The sequence below is a fragment of the Electrona antarctica genome, assembly GCF_951216825.1.
Source record: "Electrona antarctica genome assembly, chromosome: 20".
NCBI lineage: Eukaryota > Metazoa > Chordata > Actinopteri > Myctophiformes > Myctophidae > Electrona > Electrona antarctica.
The window spans coordinates 2,817,008-2,840,124 of NC_136801.1; the positions used below are offsets into that span (position 1 = coordinate 2,817,008).

A 23,117-nucleotide genomic window follows, 5' to 3' on the forward strand; every position below is an offset into this window, starting at 1 on the left:
GTTCAGATATGATTATTGTGGGGGGTCCCCAGTTCAGATATGATTATTGTGGGGGGTCCCCAGTTCAGATATGATTATTGTGGGGGGTCCACAGTTCAGATTTGATTATTGTAGGGGGTCCACAGTTCAGATTTGATTATTGTGGGGGGTCCCCAGTTCAGATATGATTAGTGTGGGGGGTCCACAGTTCAGATTTGATTATTGTGGGGGGTCCCCAGTTCAGAGACTCGTAACGCGGCAGGCAGGCAGGCGGGCAGGCAGGCAGGCAGGCAGGCAGGCAGGCAGGCAGGCAGACAGACAGACAGACAGACAGACAGACAGACAGACAGACACTCACATCTTGAAAGGAGTCGAGGATTAATCCAGTGATCTATCCAGTGTTCTCCTCCATGATTCACACTGTAGGAAGAAATGATAAAACATTTCTATTACCATTGAATGATACAGAGAGTATGAACATGCATCACTTCATTAAGACTCTTCAGCTCACATTCACCATTAAACATTTATTGAATAAAGCAGTGGTTCTCAACCAGTGGTCCGGGGACCACGAGTGGTCCTTAACCCATTCTGGACGGGAACCCCTTTTGGTGTTTTAAGCATTATGTTTTAGCTATTGAAAAATAGCAGATCTACGAGCTTGTGGATCTTCAATTTTTCAAATCTTTGAATATATATTGGGAGGTCCCTGAAACAACATATTTTCAAATGGCGGTCAGTGGCCAATTTCATATTTAATTTTTAATTAAATAAATAGTTTGAGCACCACTGATATACTGTAGACATTTCAGAAAACTGTCATGATTTAAAAGAAATTGTATTAATTTCGACGTCAGGCCTAAATGGGTTAAGGGGGCTCCAGGTGGTCCCCATGGTAACAAAGTGACCCTTAGAGATCTTTAACTCTTGAGAGTGTAAAATGAAACCAAATGGACCCTCCCGGGTGCATTTGGTTTCATTTTATGCTCTCAAGAGTTAAATTACTGTTAAACAACTGCATTATTTAAATTTAAAATAAGTCTCCACAATTAGAGAATGTAGAAGAATTGTTATTTTGATCAACGTTTGCCTGTTTCTCTACAACAACATATTTTATGTTTTAGGTCTGAGAGGCTAAATGTCATCAAATGGTGGTCCGTGACTCAAATGGGTCTGAGAGGCTAAATGTCATCACATGGTGGTCCGTGACTCAAATGGGTCTGAGAGGCTAAATGTCATCAGATGGTGGTCCGTGGCTCAGATGGGTCTGAGAGGCTAAATGTCATCAAATGGTGGTCCGTGACTCAAATGGGTCTGGGAGGCTAAATGTCATCAAATGGTGGTCCGTGGCTCAGATGGGTCTGAGAGGCTAAATGTCATCAAATGGTGGTCCGTGACTCAAATGGGTCTGAGAGGCTAAATGTCATCAAATGGTGGTCCGTGGCTCAGATGGGTCTGAGAGGCTAAATGTCATCAAATGGTGGTCCGTGACTAGGCATGCCACGGTATGAGATTTTACAGTACGGTACGGTGCCGGTATTGAAAACCTATACCTCGGTATTCCACGGTATTTATATTTTAAAAAAAAGGGGAAAAAAAGATCTGGTTGCACCGACTGCTTTAGTGCTGGTTGCACCGACTGCTTTAGTGCTGGTTGCACCGACTGCTTTAGTGCTTGTTGCACCGACTGCTTTAGTGCTGGTTGCACCGACTGCTTTAGTGCTTGTTGCACCGACTGCTTTAGTGCTTGTTGCACCGACTGCTTTAGTGCTTGTTGCACCGACTGCTTTAGTGCTTGTTGCACCGACTGCTTTAGTGCTTGTTGCACCGACTGCTTTAGTGCTGGTTGCACCGACTGCTTTAGTGCTGGTTGCACCGACTGCTTTAGTGCTGGTTGCACCGACTGCTTTAGTGCTGGTTGCACCGACTGCTTTAGCTGTAGTGCTGCTGACTGAATGATCGGAGCAGAGTGGATTCAAAGGCGGGGCTACTTGGCCAGTGGAGGCGGGGCTACTTGGCCAGTGGAAAACAGCAACATGCATGCATGTGTCTCAGACTCTCAACCACTCTTTCAAACCTCACCGTGCATTGCGTAAATCTCACGTTAATTAAATTAACGCCGTTAAAAGGAATTTGTGTTGACGCACGATTAACGTTAATGTGAGTCAATGTTAACAATGTTAACTTTGACAGCCTTAGAAAAAATAAAATAAAAACTTATTTTTAACCAAGATGGATGGACACAGTCCAAGTCGACTCACTTGACAGTCTCCAGTCCAGCAGAGAGCAGCGTCTGCTCAGCATCTCCTCCTGGGTGGTTACAGCTGAGGTCCACATGCTTCAGATGGGAGGAGGGGTTGAGGGCTACAGCTGAAGCCAGAGAAGAACAGCCTTTCTCTGTGATCGCACAGCCTGACAACCTGCAGAGAAATCCACACTTTAACAAACTGCTGTTGATGCTCCAGTACAGAGAAAACTCTATTTACCTCAGAGTCTGCAGTACAGATCCACACAGAATAAAACTCTATTTACCTCAGAGTCTGCAGTACAGATCCACACAGAATAAAACTCTATTTACCTCAGAGTCTGCAGTACAGATCCACACAGAATAAAACTCTATTTACCTCGGGGTCTGCAGTACAGATCCACACAGAATAAAACTCTATTTACCTCAGGGTCTCCAGGTGACAATGTGGACTCTTCACTCCGGCACATAGAAGCTCAATTCCGGAGTCCTGCAGGTTGTTCAAAGTCAGGTCTAATTCTCTCAAATGGGAAGGATTGGAGGCGAGAGCCGAGGCCAGAACTTCACAGCTTCTCTCCGACAACCAGCAGTTCTTCAGACTAAATGAAGAATACAACCAGATATGAGAGAGAGAGAGAGAGAGAGAGAGAGAGAGAGAGAGACGCCGTTAAAAGGAATTTGTGTTGACGCACGATTAACGTTAATGTGAGTCAATGTTAACAATGTTAACTTTGACAGCCTTAGAAAAAATAAAATAAACTTATTTTTAACCAAGATGGATGGACACAGTCCAAGTCGACTCACTTGACAGTCTCCAGTCCAGCAGAGAGCAGCGTCTGCTCAGCATCTCCTCCTGGGTGGTTACAGCTGAGGTCCACATGCTTCAGATGGGAGGAGGGGTTGAGGGCTACAGCTGAAGCCAGAGAAGAACAGCCTTTCTCTGTGATCGCACAGCCTGACAACCTGCAGAGAAATACACACTTTAACAAACTGCTGTTGATGCTCCAGTACAGAGAAAACTCTATTTACCTCAGTCTGCAGTACAGATCCACACAGAATACAACTCTATTTACCTCAGAGTCTGCAGTACAGATCCACACAGAATAAAACTCTATTTACCTCAGAGTCTGCAGTACAGATCCACACAGAATAAAACTCTATTTACCTCAGAGTCTGCAGTACAGATCCACACAGAATAAAACTCTATTTACCTCAGAGTCTGCAGTACAGATCCACACAGAATAAAACTCTATTTACCTCAGAGTCTGCAGTACAGATCCACACAGAATAAAACTCTATTTACCTCAGGGTCTCCAGGTGACAATGTGGACTCTTCACTCCGGCACATAGAAGCTCAATTCCGGAGTCCTGCAGGTTGTTCAAAGTCAGGTCTAATTCTCTCAAATGGGAAGGATTGGAGGCGAGAGCCGAGGCCAGAACTTCACAGCTTCTCTCCGACAACCAGCAGTTCTTCAGACTAAATGAAGAATACAACCAGATATGAGAGAGAGAGAGAGAGAGAGAGAGAGAGAGAGAGAGAGAGAGAGAGAGAGAGAGAGAGAGATTTTAAGACAAATAAAATACATATTCCTGCCATAGAATTTCCGTTGGCTCATAACAGCATACGTTTTCCACATAAAACCGTCTCTCCCACTGGGTTTTTAGATATTGATCCACAGTTCATGTTTAGAACGTTTTGTGCATTTTGATCAAACTGTCGGGGGCTGACCAGCCTGCGCGGGGGCTTACTGACGTCTAGTTACGCCCCTGATACTCAACACCAATTAACAATTAACATTAATATAAATATCATTCAAAACTAGGGGATGACACTCTGACAGAACACATTCAACCACTCAGTGTCATCAGAGATGTTTAGTGTTTTAAATGTAGTATCTCAGCATAAAGACTACAGTCTGTTTTCATTGTAGAATAACTAATGAGGACACTGGTAAATCACACACACACCACACACACACACACACACACACACCCACACACCACACACACAGTATCTTATCAATATTAAGGTCAGTTTGAGTTACCATGATATCTAACCTTATCCACACTGCAAATAAAGTACCACCTCCATAATAAATGCATTATAATCACTTACTATAACAGAACGTAACCAAATAAAAATAAAAATGTTAATTGAATCTGACCTGAGAATCTCCAGACAACAGTTTGGGCTCTTCAGTGCAGCACAGATGAGATCCACTCCGGAATCCTTCAAGACGTTTCCACTCAAGTCCAGTTCTCTCAAATGGGACGGATTGGAGCTGAGAGCTGAAGCCACCACTTCAATGTGTTCCTCTCCGAGGTTACAGCCAGCAAGTCTGTAATTACAGATTAAATGTAAAATCAGAGATGATCAAAACAGAACAGACCACGTTCACTGTCAAGGAGGTTCTCTGTGGTGCTGTCTGAAATGTGTGTGTTTGGATACTTTTCTGGCTAAGCAAATAAGAGGCATATTGAATTTAAATGTTCTCATAACTTTCCACTGTTTTCATTTGATTGGAATACAAACATTAAATAATGAAAATAACAACTTGCTGATGTTTCTCCAATCTACACATCTGACAGTGAAGTGAAGAAATGTTCTGTCAGATGAACAGCCTGTACGACCGCATGACATTTGTTGAATATTTTGGTTTGCTTAACAAAGTCCTCTGTGAACGCTAAGCAGACCTAACGCAAAATGCAACAACGTAAACATTTGGTCCTTGATCCAGACCTTGTAAGCAAACTTTAGGTGTGAAAGGCACCTAAAAGATCTTCTATCTAGTTCTTCAGACATTAGCAGGATGTCAGTAAGAACAGAGAACAGAGAAGTGGAAGACAGATGGAAAGCATGGAACTTACATTTAAATGTATTAAGTAACGTGTAAACGTAATGACCAAGCTCATTGTTTAAAAGACCATCCTCTGTACACCCCTTCACTAATGGTATGGTCCATTTCTCATTTGGTATAGTCTGTTTTCATTGTAGAATAACTAATGAGGACACTGGTAAATCACACACACACACACACACACACACACACACACACACACACACACACACACACACACACACACACACACACACACACACACACACACACACACACACACACACACACACACACACACACACACACACACACACACACACACACACACACACACACACACACACACAAATATGAAGTGAGTCTCACTGAACTGAATTGATGTAGTTTTAACTGAAATAATGTTATCATTTGTCACAATGACAATGTGTACATGTGTTAATTTTTATTTTGAATGAATGAATGAAGTATATGAGTGAAAGCTGCTCTAACATGATTATATTCTTATGACTACTAACCTGGCCGTTTTGCAGTTCCTCACAGCTGGGACCAGTCTCTGTCGCCCCTCCTGTGATGTGTTGCATTTCTGCAGGTCCAAGTCCTCCAGAACCTCCTCTGACATCTGCAGCATGGAGGCCAGAGCTGAACACTGGGGCTCAGAGAGTTTCTTTCCTGACTCCAGGTACTGTTGGATCCCCTGACTTACTGAGGGTTCGTTCATCTCCATCAGACAGTGGAATATGTCACTGTTGTAACTATCATCTTCCAGGAATGTCTTCAGGACCTCCGTGTTCTTCTGTGTGAAACAGTGGGACAGGTAGACTGCAGCCAGAAACTCCTGGATGCTCAGATGAACAAAGCAGTAGACCGTTTTGTGGAAGTACAAACCGTCTTCTCTGAAGAAGGTTGTGCAAAAGCCCAAGTTCTTCAAGTCCTTGATTACATCAAGACCACACGCTTTCAGGTCCTCCTCATAGAAAATGATGTTGCCTTTTTTCAGTTGGTGAAACGCCAGCTCGCCCAGCTTCAGAAGAACTTCTCCTGCATCCTTTATGAGCTTCTCTCTGTCTGCCTCGCCTAGTGCAGGATTCTGCCGCTGTATCTCACCCATCAGGAAGTGGCAGAACAGCTCAACCAGGGTTTTGGGCAGCCTGAATGTCGTCCCCATGTTCTTCACAACGGTAGCAAGGATCCAACAGAAGACTGGGCTTTCACACATGGTGAGGAGGATCTTTGATTCTTTGATCTGTGAGAAGATTGATCTGGCCTGGGTCTCATCACTGAACGTCTTCATGAAGAACTCCTTCTTCTGGTCATCTCTGATGAACCCTCGTACTTCGGTCATCCTGTTTACAAACTCCTTAAGGATCTGATTGGCTGCTACAGGTCTTGAGGTTATCCAGATGCGAGCAGAGGGGAGGAGCTCTCCCTTGATGAGGTTTACAAGGAGATCTTCCACTGGGTAAGAGTCGTTGACATTCATGAGGCCTGTGCTGAAATCAAACTTGAAATCAAAATTATTTTCATCATAACCATCCATAACAAACATAACTTTGAAGGGGAGGTCGTTGTAGTCTCTTGCCGTCTGCAATTCAGTGAAGATAAGATTAAGAATGTCTTCCTCAATAAATCTGGTTTCCGCGATGCAGCAGTGAATTAGCTGTGCCAAAGTAAACTTTTTTCCCTTGAGCAGATTTAACTGGCGGAACTTGAGCGGGAACACGAGGTGTGGGTCTTGGGGGAAACCCTTCTTGGCCCAGTCAGACACAAATTTGTGTACGAGGAACGTTTTGCCAATCCCTGCCCAGCCAACGGTCAGCACTGTTCTTTTGATCAGTCCAGAAAGGTCTTTGAACATCTGACCCAGTTGGATTTCTGTTCCCTCTCCTGCCTTCTTCATCTCCATCTGTCTGACCTCATGATGGCTGTGGATGTCTGTTCTTTCAATGTCTACATTGTAGAGCTGGGTGAAGACGTTTTTAAACACGACCTCAGACTGTGTGCCCAGTTTTACACTCCGATATGAACTGTTCATGTTGCGTTGAAGCTCCTCTTCATAGTCAGTGATGTGACGATATCCTGGTGTTCTCTCCAACAGACCTGTAGCGAACAAAGCATTTCCATGTTACTTACACGCGCGTGGACGGACGGACGGACGGACGGACGGACGGACGGACAGACAGACAGACAGACAGACAGACAGACAGACAGACAGACAGACAGACAGACAGACAGACAGACAGACAGACAGACAGACAGACAGACAGACAGACAGACAGACAGACAGACAGACAGACAGACAGACAGACAGACAGACAGACAGACAGACAGACAGACAGACAGACACACAGACACACAGACACACAGACACACAGACACACACACACACACACACACACACACACACACAGACACACAGACACACAGACACACAGACACACAGACACACTACCTCTCAGTTTGGCGGCTCTTTGTCTTTCCTTCTCTTCTTCTGTTAAAGCTGAGATGACAATCACAGAGACAGTGATTGGTCAGTGAGATGCGAGACAGTGATTGGTCAGTGAGATGTGAGACAGTGATTGGTCAGTGAGATGAGAGACAGTGATTGGTCAGTGAGATGCGAGACAGTGATTGGTCAGTGAGATGAGAGACAGTGTTTGGTCAGTGAGATGAGAGACAGTGATTGGTCAGTGAGATGAGAGACAGTGATTGGTCAGTGAGATGCGAGACAGTGATTGGTCAGTGAGATGCGAGACAGTGATTGGTCAGTGAGATGTGAGACAGTGATTGGTCAGTGAGATGCGAGACAGTGATTGGTCAGTGAGATGCGAGACAGTGATTGGTCAGTGAGATGAGAGACAGTGATTGGTCAGTGAGATGTGAGACGGTGATATTGATATAGATGTATTATCATTATAGTTACACTGTAAATGGATTGATTCATCTTAGTATAAACTATTACAAATACACCACTTAACAAATCATGTAATGCTCCAATACCTTATTTTTTTCACACAGAGTACCAGTACTTAATTTTGAGTACTCGCCGATACCAAGTACCAAATAGTTTTTGTTGAGTAACCACTTATTTTACCTCATTTTACACCAATTCCATTTCATTACAACACCTTTTAATTTAAATACTAGGTGTCTTGTTCCATTATAAATCACCTAAATACTAGGTGTCTTGTTCCACTATAAATAACTTAAATACTAGGTGTCTTGTTCCATTATAAATCACTTAAATACTAGGTGTCTTGTTCCATTATAAATCACTTAAATACTAGGTGTCTTGTTCCACTATAAATCACTTAAATACTAGGTGTCTTGTTCCACTATAAATCACTTAAATACAAGGTGTCTTGTTCCACTATAAATCACTTAAATACTAGGTGTCTTGTTCCATTATAAATCACTTAAATACTAGGTGTCTTGTTCCACTATAAATCACCTAAATACTAGTTGTCTTGTTCCACTATAAATCACTTAAATACTAGGTGTCTTGTTCCACTATAAATCACTTAAATACTAGGTGTCTTGTTCCACTATAAATCACTTAAATACTAGGTGTCTTGTTCCACTATAATTCACTTAAATACTAGGTGTCTTGTTCCACTATAAATCACTTAAATACTAGGTGTCTTGTTCCACTATAAATCACTTAAATACTAGGTGTCTTGTTCCACTATAAATCACTTAAATACTAGGTGTCTTGTTCCACTATAATTCACTTAAATACTAGGTGTCTTGTTAAGTTGATCCACTATAAATACTTACAAAATTTCTTCCTCCAGAGTAAAACTCCAAGTGCTACTATCACCATGACGACAGTAACAATAATCCCATTTCTTAATCCTCTGCCTGGTGGTTCTTTAGGAGCTGAAAGACACAAATATAAAAACAGAACAAGAAAAGAAAATTACTTCACCTTTTTGATTCCTCTGCGACCACTTCCTGGTAAAACAGGAAGTGAACAGATCCACTTCCGGGTTGCACCACCCCCCAGCACCAAATGAATGAGTGGCCCCCAGTGCCCCCCCAGCACCAAATGACCGGAACAACTTATATACACCACGGGACTCAGAACCAGAGCAGAACTCCCACCACGGGACTCAGGCAATCAATTACTACCTTTACAACAACCGCTATATTAACACTTTGATTGCTACAAGATCTCGACAGGCCTATTTGGATGTTGCTACCGTTTAACATTGCACAAAGGCCTCGGGGGCCCACAGCAAAATGTTCTCTTATAGCGAGAATCACACGCATACATCAAAAGAAAGCTGAACTTGTCCACTTCAATTTAAAAAATACATTTTGATTTTACCATGTTCCATTCTGGAGATATTGACCTTTTTGCAACACCTGCATTTGCCTGGAAGTGGTTATCTTGAACAGCGAGCAGAGTTATGGATGGTTTAAAGTCAGAGACATTGACAGGCAGATATAAAATTGAACCCAATAAATATCCTATACATCCTATACACCGAATGAAAGCCCTGAATGTGTCATTTTACGAGGAAAAGAGTAAACATTGATCCCATGTACAGTTAGACAGTAATTGGTTATTGAATGCAGCTTGTGCCCACCAGATAACTTCAGAGAAGACATGGACGTGAACTCCTCAATATTCACAAAATAAGGCCTATAGCGACATATAAATACTATATACCGTATGAAACAGAAGACTCTCTGCTTTCATAAGAAAAAAACTTCTACTGTAGTAATAATAAAAATCACACCCATGTGAAGTGAGTGGTGCAACTGTTCTCTACAGTTGCGCGGTGCAACTGTAGAGAACAGTTGCACCGCTCACTTCACAGGGGTGTGATTTTTATTATTACAGTAGAAGTTTACAGACCAAACTGTAAATAAAAGGTTTACATGACTTTCTGTCTCAGTCCGTATATAGCGAGCTGTAGTGAATAAGTACAGAACAGTTGCAACGCTCACTTCACAGGGGTGTGATTTTTATTATTACAGTAGAAGTTTACAGACCAAACTGTAAATAAAAGGTTTACATGACTTTCTGCCTCAGTCCGTATATAGCGACCTGTATTGAATAAGCAGAGAACAGAATATGGGACAGAGTTGCACCACTCACTTCACATGGGTGTGATTTTTATTATTACTACAGTAGAAGTTTTTTTCTTATGAAAGCAGAGTCTTCTGTTTCATACGGTATATAGTATTTATATGTCGCTATAGGCCTTATTTTGTGAATATTGAGTTCGGGTCCATGTCTTCTCTGCAGTTATATCTGGTGGGCGCAATGTGCAATGTAACCAATTTATGACAAACTGTACATGGGATCAATGTTTACTCTTTTCCTCGTAAAAGTACACATTCAGGGCTTTCATTCGGTGTATAGGATGTATAGCATATTTATTGTGTTTATTGTTATATCTGCCTGTCAATGTCTGACTATAAACCTTCATAACTCTGCTTTATTTAGATGATGATGATGATTGCCTCATTGTCTTGATCGCAAAACATTGGGGGGGGGGGGGGGGGTTCATGGGCACATTGGGCAGCAAAAGTCTTGATCCGTACGGCTATAAAAAGTCCCATTCCACCGTTCGGTTCAGAACTATAGTATAACGGTGAGACGCGTTGTCATCAACAGCTGATTTTGTTTTTCAAGCTAGTGAAGTATATTTACTAACAAGACAACATGCCTGGGCATGCAGGTTGGGGGCGATGGAGGAAAAAAAGATTCACCCGGCTGTGATGTCGACGACAACGGATCACAACACCACGGTTTAGGACGCGGAAAAGTTCGTTATACATTACACCCGGGTCGATTACGTCCCCGATGCGTTCATTGCGGTCTTATCACTACAATTATAATGAATAAAAAAGCGTTACAAACACACGTCCGAGCGATCTCCGATTATGACGGTTCTGCATGGCGATACGTGATCCACCAACGGCACACTGTCTGACGTCTGTGTCTGTTGTCGTGGCGGCCCCTCGATACTGTGGTTAGGTTAGTTCGTAGTATTGTAGGCTCGGGGATCGTTTGGTCGCTACAGTATGAAGAAGGAAACATGCATCTGTCCATGTGTGTTGCAGACGTTATGCAATGCAATGCCGATCGGATCCGGTGCATATGTGTTTAGGCAGCGATCCGTTCGTTTTTTTCCGAGAGACAGAGCCCCCATCTCGCAAGGCCCTCCTCCTGCAGGAGAAACAGGAGGGGAGGGGGGAATCGAGTAGTATAGTGTTGTGTGAAAGCCAATAGGTGGAGGAAAGCCTGGTGAGGCGAGGTTAGGTGAAATTTGATTCTTTTCACACACCGACTGGATCATTCCATGGGCGTGTCCATTTTACACTGGCTTAGTGGCTTCTACACGTAAAGCGGCCCGCCCTCCTGTTTTTAGGAGGGGAGGGGGGTTTTTGTTTTTTGTTTTTTTTTCTGATCACGTGAGCGGGACTAAGCCGCAATGATAGGGGGATGGTTCTTCATTGTCCGGGTGGGTAAAAAGATGAATGAAAGTATGCTATAAAAAAGTGATTAAAACGTATGGATACGTGGTTCGCACCCGACGTTTGATTAATTGATAACGTATTGATACGCGATTCGCGTCGGCTGTGTTAATGGCAAGTATTTCCTACAGCTTTGAGTCCAAAAATCAGAACGAACACACACACACACACACACACACACACACACACACACACACACACACACACACACACACACACACACACACACACACACACACACACACACACACACACACACACACACACACACACACACACACACACACACACACACACACACACCTTTGTAAAGCACGTTGTGATGAGAACTCTGCTCCTCACTGAACAGGTTCTTTATTTGACAGGATATTTTTTTAACTTTTCGCCATCTCTCATTGTTGTAGATGGTCGTCACCCAGGAGTCGGGTCCGCTCCATTCGCCTGCATCGAACTTCCAGCGATAGCCGACCGGACCAGACTCTGTGACGTCGTCACAGTGACAGTGCAGCGTGCAGTTGCTGGAGTTGGAGTCACACGGTTTGAAGGCCAGGATTGGCTTCGGGACTTTCTCTGTGGAGGACACAGAATGAATTACTGCACCACACACACCTATCATCTATCTTCAAGTAGGTAGTAAGTATGTGTCTCCTGTCACAGGCCTAATGTTGTATATATTATACCACAGGTCGTTTCGAGGAAGCAATCTGATTGGTTGAAACAGCCTTCTAGCCGTGGTTCAAACGAGCACCACTCCACACCTAATCAAAACAAAGAATTCAGCTGCTCGGTTCTCCCAGAGCGCAGCAAAGTCGGTGGCTAAGCTAGCTAGTTTCTTGGGATCTGGAATGTCAGTTTAGTATTCACTTGATCATTGTCTGCAAACCGTCATGTGGGTTTATTGTCATTGTTTATGTAGTGTAAAGTGTCCTGTAAGTCCATATGGGCGGGGCTTCTTCGGAAGCATGACATTTAAATAAAGAATCAATCAATCAAAAAATGTAAATATATCATGAACACACTTGTACAGGGCTTTAACTAGTCGACTATTCAACTAGTCAACTATTCAACTAGTAAATCCACTAGTTGATCATGCTGGTACTAGTTGACTAGTTCATAAGAAGAAAGACTTCTTCTTCGAAAACTGTCAGGATTTAAGAAGACATTTTGTAGAATCGTCCTCAGGTCTAAATGGGTTAAATAAAATGTATCGATAATATAAAATTAAAAAAAACATCGTTAAAGGACAGCCAATAAATGACGAGTTAGACTTACTCATCTCTTTAAGCAGGTAAGTCTTGTTGTGAGTCATACTTACTCATCTCTTTAAGCAGGTAAGTCTTGTTGTGAGTCATACTTACTCATCTCTTTAAGCAGGTAAGTCTTGTTGTGAGTCATACTTACTCATCTCTTTAAGCAGGTAAGTCTTGTTGTGAGTCATACTTACTCATCTCTTTAAGCAGGTAAGTCTTGTTGTGAGTCATACTTACTCATCTCTTTAAGCAGGTAAGTCTTGTTGTGAGTCATACTTACTCATCTCTTTAAGCAGGTAAGTCTTGTTGTGAGTCATACTTACTCATCTCTTTAAGCAGGTAAGTCTTGTTGTTAAGTCTGTGGTTGATCTCCACAGTATACCGCCCGATGTCTTCTACGGTCATGTTGTGGATGATCAGCCGAGCGGTGTGTGTGTCCAGTGTGGATCGGTCTTTAAACGTCCTGTAGTAATCCGGTTCCAGACCTTCCGGATCACATTCCGCTACCTTGCTGGCTGTAAAAGACCACAGAGCAGTGTTGTTTTCATCGACTGATACTATGACACAAAATAAATGTCCGTCGACTACCCTTTTCCACTAAATGAAAACTAAGCTATGACGACTAAATCTAAGACAAAATATACTGACAATTTTAGGAAGGGACTATAGTGGACAAGAGATCTAGTATAAGTCATTTTACAATTAGTTGCATGCTGAAAATAGCTGATCTACAAGATCACAACGCGTCGCGTTGCGATGCGTTGTGATCTTCTAGATCAGCTATTTTCAGCAAGTGAGAAAAAACTGTCATTACATCATCAAGGCCCGCCAAAATACATTTTGTTCGACTAAATCAACTGTAGATTTAGTCGACAAAAATCGTATGATATTTAGTCGACTAAAACTAGACTAAAGACTAAAACATTCCAGGTGACTAAAACTAAATGAAAAACTATTCAAGAGACTATGACTAAAACTAAAATCTAAATTTGCTGCTAAAACAACCCTGCCACAGACCAACAGAAGGTTACGGATACTTGCCTCCAGCAGTGTTGTTATTGACAGCACATTTTGACTTTAGGTTTAGTCATAATAGTCTCTTGAATAGTTTATTTAGTTTTATTTAGTCACATTTTAGTCACCTGGAATGTTGTAGTGTTAGGCCCTTTCCCAATTCCCCCCTTCTCCATCGCCCTTAGCCCTTCCCCTTGCTGATGCGTGTTCACGTGAGGAGGAAGGGTTATCTCAATTCTCTTTGGAGCGAGGGGTAGGGCCAAGGGGTAGGGTTAGGATCCCCTTCAAACCAAGGGACTTAGCGACCAGACTTAAAACGGAGGGACATGACACAGAGGGCGGAAGGCGGACGAGGTAAGACGCCTTTTCAGTCCTTTATTATGGAACTTATGGAAGAATATGATATTAACCAATATTATTTGAATGTGTTAACAATCTGCATCGCCAAAAATATCGCAATCTCTAGCAAAGGTTAACGTTACCTCACTTGAACTAACGATATGCTACGGCGTTGCATTCATACAACGTTACGGTAACGTTACCCATTAATTTTGCATCGGCGCTTTATTATTTTTTATTTACCACCGGTGCCCCGGTGGAACAACTCGGATGCAAACTACTAGCTTAACTAGCAGGCATCAGTCCGACCCCCAGACCACGATATGTCAACATTCTGCAGTTTTGGAGCTCTTAAAAGCCGTGAAATAGCCTACTGTACCTACATAACGCTGCCGCTGCATAACGTTGGCTACTCGCTGCAGTGATAGCTGGTATGGTTTTATCATGACCAATGTTATGCTAATCCCCACAAGTTGCAAAAGTTACATAACTAATTAGCAATGGTGTTGTTTTTCCCCCCAGGCAAACCAGCTATGGAACAGACTGCAAGCTGCTGTACAGCCTGTACATTGGATGGAGATGGATCACGATTGTCCTAAATGTTGTTGAATTTTAAACATTATCATTCATATTATTATTAGCATTAAGCATACCACGACTTCCATGATAGAAAATGACTCTGTTCTTAATGATATTAAAAACAATGAACACAGTGACCACAGCCCCTTCTTTCTATACTGTAAATTGTTTTTCCTTTTTCTAACCCTGTAGGCTATATGATATATAACTGTACCCATTCTATACAAACTGTTAATACAATAATCAATGAATCAGGTACAACTGTTGAGCAGTGTGTCAGAATGAGCTATATCTAGCTGAATTACATTCTGGTGGGCTACCAAGATGAGACAAAATTACAATATATTTATTTCATCATAACCACAGCCATAAATATTTACGTTCCATCTCTTCTCCCAAAATAGCCGATCTACAGCTTATAGCAGTGGTTTCCAAAGTGGGTTATGGGGACCTCCAGGGGTCCTTGAGAGACTTCCAGGGGGTCCCCAGCTAAATGATAGTTTGGAACCAAATGGACCCATAAGGGTCCATTTGTACACTCTCAGAGTTAATTAACATTGATTTTACAATATAAATTGGGGATCCCAGAGACAGAAAAGCCATCAAATGGGGGTCCATGGACTAATGCATGTCACACTGGTGGTCCGTGACACTGCTAGATTCGTAAAAGTATATGGGGTGCCTGGCATATCTCTTCAAATGGGGGTCTGCGGGCTAATTCGTGTCAATTTGGGGGTCCTTGACATGAAAAGGTTTGGGGACCACTGGCCTGTAGTGAGCTTGCAGATCAGCTATTTTCTGAGAACAGGTTGTATATCAATATCTACAAGGGACGTTCAATATTTAGGGACGTTCCAATTCCTAGGGTGATGATTTATCCCCCTACCCCTTGACACTCATTATGAAGGGACAAGGGGAAGGGGCAAGGGCTGAGCGGTAGGGTTAAAAAAGGAATTGGGAAAGGGCCTTAGTCTATAGTTTTAGTCGACTAAATATACAGTTGATTTAGTCGACCAAGATGTGTCTTGATGCCGTCGTAATGTAGCCTGGCTAATAAGCCAGACTGATATCACACAACACTGTCGCGGTATATTAGTCTGGGCTGGCTCCACTTGGATTTAATTTCCCGGGGGGCGGGTTCAAACATTGTATCTTTGACGCAATTGGTCAGAGCTACTGTCAGTCAAAGGTCTCAAGCATTGAACGTCACTGTACCAAAGCCCGCCCATATTGCATACCGTGTCCCGATTGGTCCGACCTGTTCTCGGTTGTAGGAAAGAGGCGTGCTACTGAGCCTCGCCAGACCGTAATCCGCTGGTAGGCAATTTCTTTTTGCCAACGGCTGATTCGGTCTGGTTTATTAACCAGGCTAGTCGTAATGGCTGATTGTATACACTCGCTGAAAATAGCCGATCTGCGACGCGTTGTGAGCTTGTAGATCTGCTATTTTCAGCATGCAACCAAGTGTAAAATGACTTATACTGGATCTCTTGTCCACTAGTCCCTTCCTGACATTTTTGTCTAGAAATTGTCAGTATATTTAGTCTTAGTTTTAGTCATCGTAGCTTAGTTTTCATTCAGTTTCCATGTAGTTTGTCAGGGAAAAAAAGTAGAGAGAGGAGAGAGAGAGAGAGAGAGAGAGAGGTGACGGTCCCTCGTTCGGGCGAGAGGGGAATTCTTTCCACATAAAATGCTACATTCCAGTTCAGGACGGAGGACACTTTTCTCTCCGACGGTCAAAGCGGCGAGGGGCTAAAGCCCCCTTTCATAAGCAACACATTGATGAACAACAGAACAAGCTGATGGTTTCAGGAGTAGAGACAGGAGAGCAGGTAGCTGTCTTTCACTCCTTTTTTGGGGTGACCCACCCCGATCCGCCCGCCGCACGATAATTACGCTAAAAACCTTGTCCCGCCCGCCCGCCCGTGGGCAACGGGCCGTCCCACGCATCACTTCTGGGTACACAAAGTTACATCTTCACCTGCTATAACCCACAGCAACCCCCCAAGACAGTCCGTTGCTGCCCTCTGTAGGCCTGGGCTGCACTGGCAGTTAGCTGGAGCGTAACCAACTTCAATATATCACAAATACCTACAATTAATGCAACGCATGTTCTGCCTTCCTTAACCCATGTTAGCAGATCTACAAGCTCGTAGCGCGGCACCGAGTGCCGCGCTACGAGCTTGTAGGTCTGCTATTTTTGAAAAATCATGAAAATGTGGCGCAGATCTTTGAATATACCTGTATATTCTTTCAGAGCAAACGTTTTTAACTCAAATCTTTGCTTCTGTGAGGTCCCAATATTTTCAGATGGGGGTCGGCGGCCAATTACATATATTTTTGGGAGTCCTTGACATGAAATTGTTTGAGAATGACTGACATAGAAACATAGATTTTTCAGAAAACATGCGGCCCCCGAAAACATGCGGAAAACATGCGGCCCCCACCTTCACTTAATGTGGCCCTCGGGTTAATATCAGAATAATGATATATTATTGATTTGCAAACATGATGCGTCTAAATTAGTAGCTTAATGAGTACTGTATTTAGTTTATAGAGTTAACATAACTACAATTAAAGGCATTTGAAAGGCATTTCAAATTAAATAAAAATGCTAATTTTCACGATTCCAGTTGAAAAATGCCAAAAAATAACTCAGGATTTCAATTCAAATAATAGCAAAAATAGCTGATCTACAAGCTCAAAACGCATCGCAGGTTGTAGATCCGGCTATTTTTGCTACAACAGTAATATGCACTGTGGCCCTCTGGAGTGAGTGTGGAACTATAGTGGCCCTCTGGAGTGAGTGTGGAACTGTATAGTGGCCCTCTGGAGTGAGTGTGGAACTATAGTGGCCCTCTGGAGTGAGTGTGGAACTGTATAGTGGCCCTCTGGAGTGAGTGTGGAACTGTACAGTGGCCCTCTGGAGTGAGTGTGGAACTACAGTGGCCCTCTGGAGTGAGTGTGGAACTACAGTGGCCCTCTGGAGTGAGTGTGGAACTATAGTGGCCCTCTGGAGTGAGTGTGGAACTATAGTGGCCCTCTGGAGTGAGTGTGGAACTGTACAGTGGCCCTCTGGAGTGAGTGTGGAACTACAGTGGCCCTCTGGAGTGAGTGTGGAACTACAGTGGCCCTCTGGAGTGAGTGTGGAACTATAGTGGCCCTCTGGAGTGAGTGTGGAACTATAGTGGCCCTCTGGAGTGAGTGTGGAACTGTATAGTGGCCATCTGTAGTGAGTGTGGAACTACAGTGGCCCTCTGGAGTGAGTGTGGAACTACTGTGGCCCTCTGGAGTGAGTGTGGAACTGTATAGTGGCCCTCTGGAGTGAGTGTGGAACTACTGTGGCCCTCTGGAGTGAGTGTGGAACTGTATAGTGGCCCTCTGGAGTGAGTGTGGAACTATAGTGGCCCTCTGGAGTGAGTGTGGAACTATAGTGGCCCTCTGGAGTGAGTGTGGAACTATAGTGGCCCTCTGGAGTGAGTGTGGAACTATAGTGGCCCTCTGGAGTGAGTGTGGAACTACAGTGGCCCTCTGGAGTGAGTGTGGAACTATAGTGGCCCTCTGGAGTGAGTGTGAAACTATAGTGACCCTCTGGGGTGAGTGTGAAACTATAGTGACCCTCTGGGGTGAGTGTGAAACTATAGTGACCCTCTGGAGTGAGTGTGGAACTATAGTGGCCCTCTGGAGTGAGTGTGGAACTATAGTGGCCCCTCTAGAGTGAGTGTGGAACTATAGTGGCCCTCTGGAGTGAGTGTGGAACTATAGTGACCCTCTGGAGTGAGTGTGGAACTATAGTGGCCCTCTGGAGTGAGTGTGGAACTATAGTGGCCCTCTGGGGTGAGTGTGGAACTATAGTGGCCCTCTGGAGTGAGTGTGGAACTATAGTGGCCCCTCTAGAGTGAGTGTGGAACTATAGTGGCCCTCTGGAGTGAGTGTGGAACTATAGTGACCCTCTGGAGTGAGTGTGGAACTATAGTGGCCCTCTGGGGTGAGTGTGGAACTGTATAGTGGCCCTCTGGAGTGAGTGTGGAACTGTATAGTGGCCCTCTGGAGTGAGTGTGGAACTGTATAGTGACCCTCTGGAGTGAGTGTGGAACTATAGTGGCCTTCTGGAGTGAGTGTGGAACTATAGTGGCCCTCTGGAGTGAGTGTGGAACTATAGTGGCCCTCTGGAGTGAGTGTGGAACTATAGTGGCCCTCTCCATCGTCAAAGTTGCCCAGCCCTGGGTTACGGCATGTTTTTGTTTGCAACGGTTGGATTTCATGTCCAACGTAATTCTGTTGTCCTACGATGGCTTTACTTGAATTGTATTCAAGTTGAAGCTTATTTTGTTCCACTGTTTGTTTAAAGGCTTGTATTTTGTGTTATTTTGTAGTTTTCACGCTGCTTCACCAACTATAAAAAGCCTCGGTTTGAAACTCTTTTTTTTTTTTTTTAATAATTTTTATCCCACAATTTTGTAACCCATTTTTCACCCGTGTGTCAATTATCTAATGTGATCCTGGGCTCTACACACCCTCCGCCAACCTAGTCCCCATATATGGGGGACATGGGGGGAGCAACGGACTTGAACTCATTCCTTCATGCCTGAGTGTCCAAGTTGCTCCTTTACACCTGACAGGGGGGAGTTTCCCTGGTTGGACGTAGCGCGTGGAAGGAACACGTTATTCCAACCAGTTCCTTTCCCCTCCATCAGGCGCCCCGGCTGGCCAGGGGGAGGCAGTTTAGAGACCAGGATTACTGCATGTTTTTTGTGAGGGTACCTACCCTAGGGGACACGGGGAGAACATGCAAACTCCACACAGAAAGGCCCTTTCGCCAACCCCGCCTTGGGTATGGGCACTGATGACGCGGAGGAGGAAACACGCCGCCAGTGCCCACAGCGTCCCGAGCGGGAATCGAACCCATGACCTTCTAGCTGTGAGGCGACAGCACTACCAACTGTGCCACCGTGACCCCATCGGTTTGAAACTCTGTGTCATCACCAGTCCACATACCGAGCCAGGGTGCGGATACACCGGGTGCGTGCAGCCACAGGACGCTGGTGATGGCTTCAGGAACAGAGCGGTAGTCTGGGGACAGTTCCACGTGGATGCCTCTGTCTCGTGGTGGAAGGTACATCACCTCTTGGGCTGTGGAGAGAAACACATTCAATCAGTCAAGTTGAACAGTTAAAGTATAGTGAAATGTAAAGGCCTTATTCATACTCGTTTTCGGTGAAGAGCTGACCTGCACCGAAAACTACAATATGACGTCACTGAGCCGTGGTGGTGAGAGACTCACCGCTCACCCAAACACATCTCTGTTTTTACTAAAACTACAACATGACGTCACTGAGCCACGGTGGTAAGAGACTCACCGCTCACCCAAACACACCTCTCTGCTTTTGCTAAAACTACAACATGACGTCCCTGAGCCACGGTGGTAAGAGACTCACCGCTCACCCAAACACATCTCTCTGTTTTTACTAAAACTACAACATGACGTCACTGAGCCACGGTGGTAAGAGACTCACCGCTCACCCAAACACATCTCTCTGTTTTTACTAAAACTACAACATGACGTCACTGAGCCGCGGTGGTAAGAGACTCACCGCTCACCCAAACACATCTCTCTGTTTTTACTAAAACTACAACATGACGTCACTGAGCCGCGGTGGTAAGAGACTCACCGCTCACCCCAAACACATCTCTCTGTTTTTACTAAAACTACAACATGACGTCACTGAGCCGTGGTGGTAAGAGACACACCGCTCACCCAAACACATCTCTCTGTTTTTACTAAAACTACTGTGGTGTATTATGAATCATATAGCATATTCTTAACTACATGGTTAGTCATAATTGTACATTTTAACTTCTGCAAGCCATTTCTCCCTGCATCTCCCTCCAGTGTCTCACCAAAGTGCCTTAAACTGAAGGTCTATTTGCACATCAATTCTTTGGCTGAGTGATCTTGGACTTTATCACTCAGGATGCTTTCAAAATAGACCACCTGGGGCTTTGGCCTTTCTGTGTGACTGATAAGTGACAGAGGAGACATTCTTTAGGGGAGGAGGCTACAGTTTGTCTCATTTTATTATTACTATAGTGACTGTCACAGTTGGGGGTCTTTGACTTCCCCCCCCCCCCCCCCCACACACACACACACACACACACACACACACACACACACACACACACACACACACACACACACACACACACACACACACACACACACACACACACACACACACACACACACACACACACACACACACACACACACGGCTATCATGAAGTCTCATGTTTCTATGTCAGTGGTGCTCAAACTATTTAATGTCAAGGACCCCCAGAATTATCTGTATTTGGCCGTGGACCCCCATCTGAAAACATGTTGTTCCAGAGACCGCCCCCCCCGAGAAGCAATTATATGAGTTTAAAACATTCGCTCTGGCCTGGGCCGTGGCTCAGCGGTCCAGGCACCTTGGCTGGTAATCCAGTCTGGCAGTGCCGCGTGGTCGACTCCCGATCCCGACGGCCTTTACTGCATGTCACTCCCCCCCCCCCATCTCTCTCCCCATTTCCTGTCAGCCTACTGTCTGTCCCTCCATAAAAAATATAAAATAAAGGCGAAAGCCACAAAAAAACATTTGCCTGCTAATTACAGAGAGAGAGAGAGGGGGGGGGGGGGGGTTGCACCACTCAGTTCACACAGGTGTGATTTTTTCATAAAATAGCAGATCTGCTATTTTTCACAAACAAACATAATGCTTAAAACACCAAAAGGGGTTCCAGTCCTGAATGGTATTTATGGTACAACAGTCACTGTGAAAAGTACATCTACAGTAACTAACAATAAAAGTATAGAAGCACCGCTCCCTTCACACGGGTGTGATTATTTTTTCAAACCCCCCACCCATGCACCCACCGCCCCCCACCCATGCACCCCCTCCCCCCACTCATGCACCCCTCCCCACACATGCATCCCCCCCCCCCCACCCATGTACCCCCTCCCCCCCACCAATGCACCCCTCTCCCCACCCATGCTCCCCCCCCCCCCCCCCCCCCACACCTCACTGGACACGGAAGAGACACTTCTCTAGGCGCCATCTTGACACACTGACATTCTGCGTCCATTAATGAGTAGAATACTTTTATACTTTTGGACAGCCTAGCTATACTTTAAGTACATTTTGAACACCGATGGGTTTGTACTTTCAACTCCGTAGTAAATCCCAGACTTTCACTTGTGAGTTGTGACAGAGTGTGTCTGTGTTTCAGAGTTGATGTTAAAACTTAAAGTCAAGTAAAACTACTTTTTTTCCCACCGCGCGCGCACGCACACACACACACACACACACGGCGAAAGCAGCTCCATTGAGTTATAAATATGAAAACCGTCTCATGTTTATAAACAATTATCTGTCTAGAACTACAACTACTATCTATAACTACAACTAGCCCACTGTCTATAACTCACGGTGGATTGAAGGCTCTCCGTCGAAAAAAAAAACAAAACAAAATACATACAAAAATCCACATTTTAACCTTTTATGTTAAGCCTCTTCAGTAAAGTAAATATCCAGACAGTCACACAATGATACACAGCTGTATAAATCAATATAAACCACATTGACTCCATTTGGAAGGAACTTTTTAAAACCACACCCTGTTTTCCTTCCAGTAGTGTTAAAAAGTAAAGGGTTTTAGTTTCCAGACGGGTTTTAGTAACAGTGTGAATGTAAGTGTACATATAGCCTGTACCTGTCCCAGGTGTGTTACAGCTGCTCCACAGAACCAGCACCAACAGCACGTAAAAATTTATCTGCATGATGATATTCGGCCTCAATGCCGTTAGAACTCTGCTGTTTACCGCGAAGAACAAAGACGACGGGAGGACCTCCATGTTGTTGTGCTCTTCTGGTTTCAGCCGGGCTCCTCTGCTGTGAACCTTCACCCCTACTAGCCTCTCGGACCCTAGAGCCTAACCTCTAGGACACTCCCCCTAGCTCCCATTCGATGCGATGCAGAGCCCTCTAGAATTAAGAGTTGCGACATTGAGGGGCAGAAAAGAAAACCGAGCCTGGATGGAGAGGGACAATTAAGCTGGAGTTGGAAATACATTGTTTTCAACGAGGGGCGGCGCAAATAAGAGCTATTTTTAGGCAATGTGTGCAACATCACATGACGACTGTTTTAAAGTATTGCACAGTGACAACTAAAGTCTCTACCAGTCCAGGACTTGTCCCTATAGAGACACACGGGGACTACAAATGTCACGCCCCCAAATGAGACAGCGACCCCACTTCTGGTCCGTTTCAACTGTGTACTGCAGCTGCCAATACAATCCCTATGAGAGTCATCATACAATACCCTAATTTCACTGGTTCATTACTG

The 23,117-nt window shown here is 44.3% G+C and overlaps 2 protein-coding genes and 1 long non-coding RNA gene across 3 annotated transcripts; all 3 read right to left on the reverse strand.

The window, feature by feature from the left end:
* Window positions 1–315: 315 nt before the first annotated feature.
* On the reverse strand, window positions 316–2,765 carry LOC306912705. Its single transcript, XR_013788431.1, has 3 exons — window positions 2,650–2,765; window positions 2,241–2,399; window positions 316–399 (listed from the first exon to the last, which is right to left on the reverse strand). It is a non-coding gene; the product is annotated as an uncharacterized lncRNA (long non-coding RNA).
* Window positions 2,766–3,024: 259 nt separating this feature from the next.
* LOC306912823 (protein NLRC3-like) lies at window positions 3,025–6,961 on the reverse strand (the record flags this gene model as incomplete). The annotated part of the gene is made up of 5 exons (XM_079489278.1): window positions 3,025–3,187; window positions 3,528–3,701; window positions 4,390–4,563; window positions 5,580–5,766; window positions 5,950–6,961. The coding sequence occupies 5 exons, from the start codon at window positions 6,959–6,961 to the stop codon at window positions 3,025–3,027; spliced, it is 1,710 nt and encodes a 569-aa protein (XP_079345404.1).
* Window positions 6,962–8,824: 1,863 nt separating this feature from the next.
* On the reverse strand, window positions 8,825–22,626 carry LOC306912824 (CD48 antigen-like; the record flags this gene model as incomplete). The annotated part of the gene is made up of 5 exons (XM_079489279.1): window positions 8,825–8,940; window positions 11,857–12,123; window positions 13,127–13,318; window positions 19,734–19,868; window positions 22,485–22,626. 5 exons carry the CDS (start codon window positions 22,624–22,626, stop codon window positions 8,825–8,827), a joined length of 852 nt encoding a protein of 283 aa, XP_079345405.1.
* Window positions 22,627–23,117: the final 491 nt, after the last annotated feature.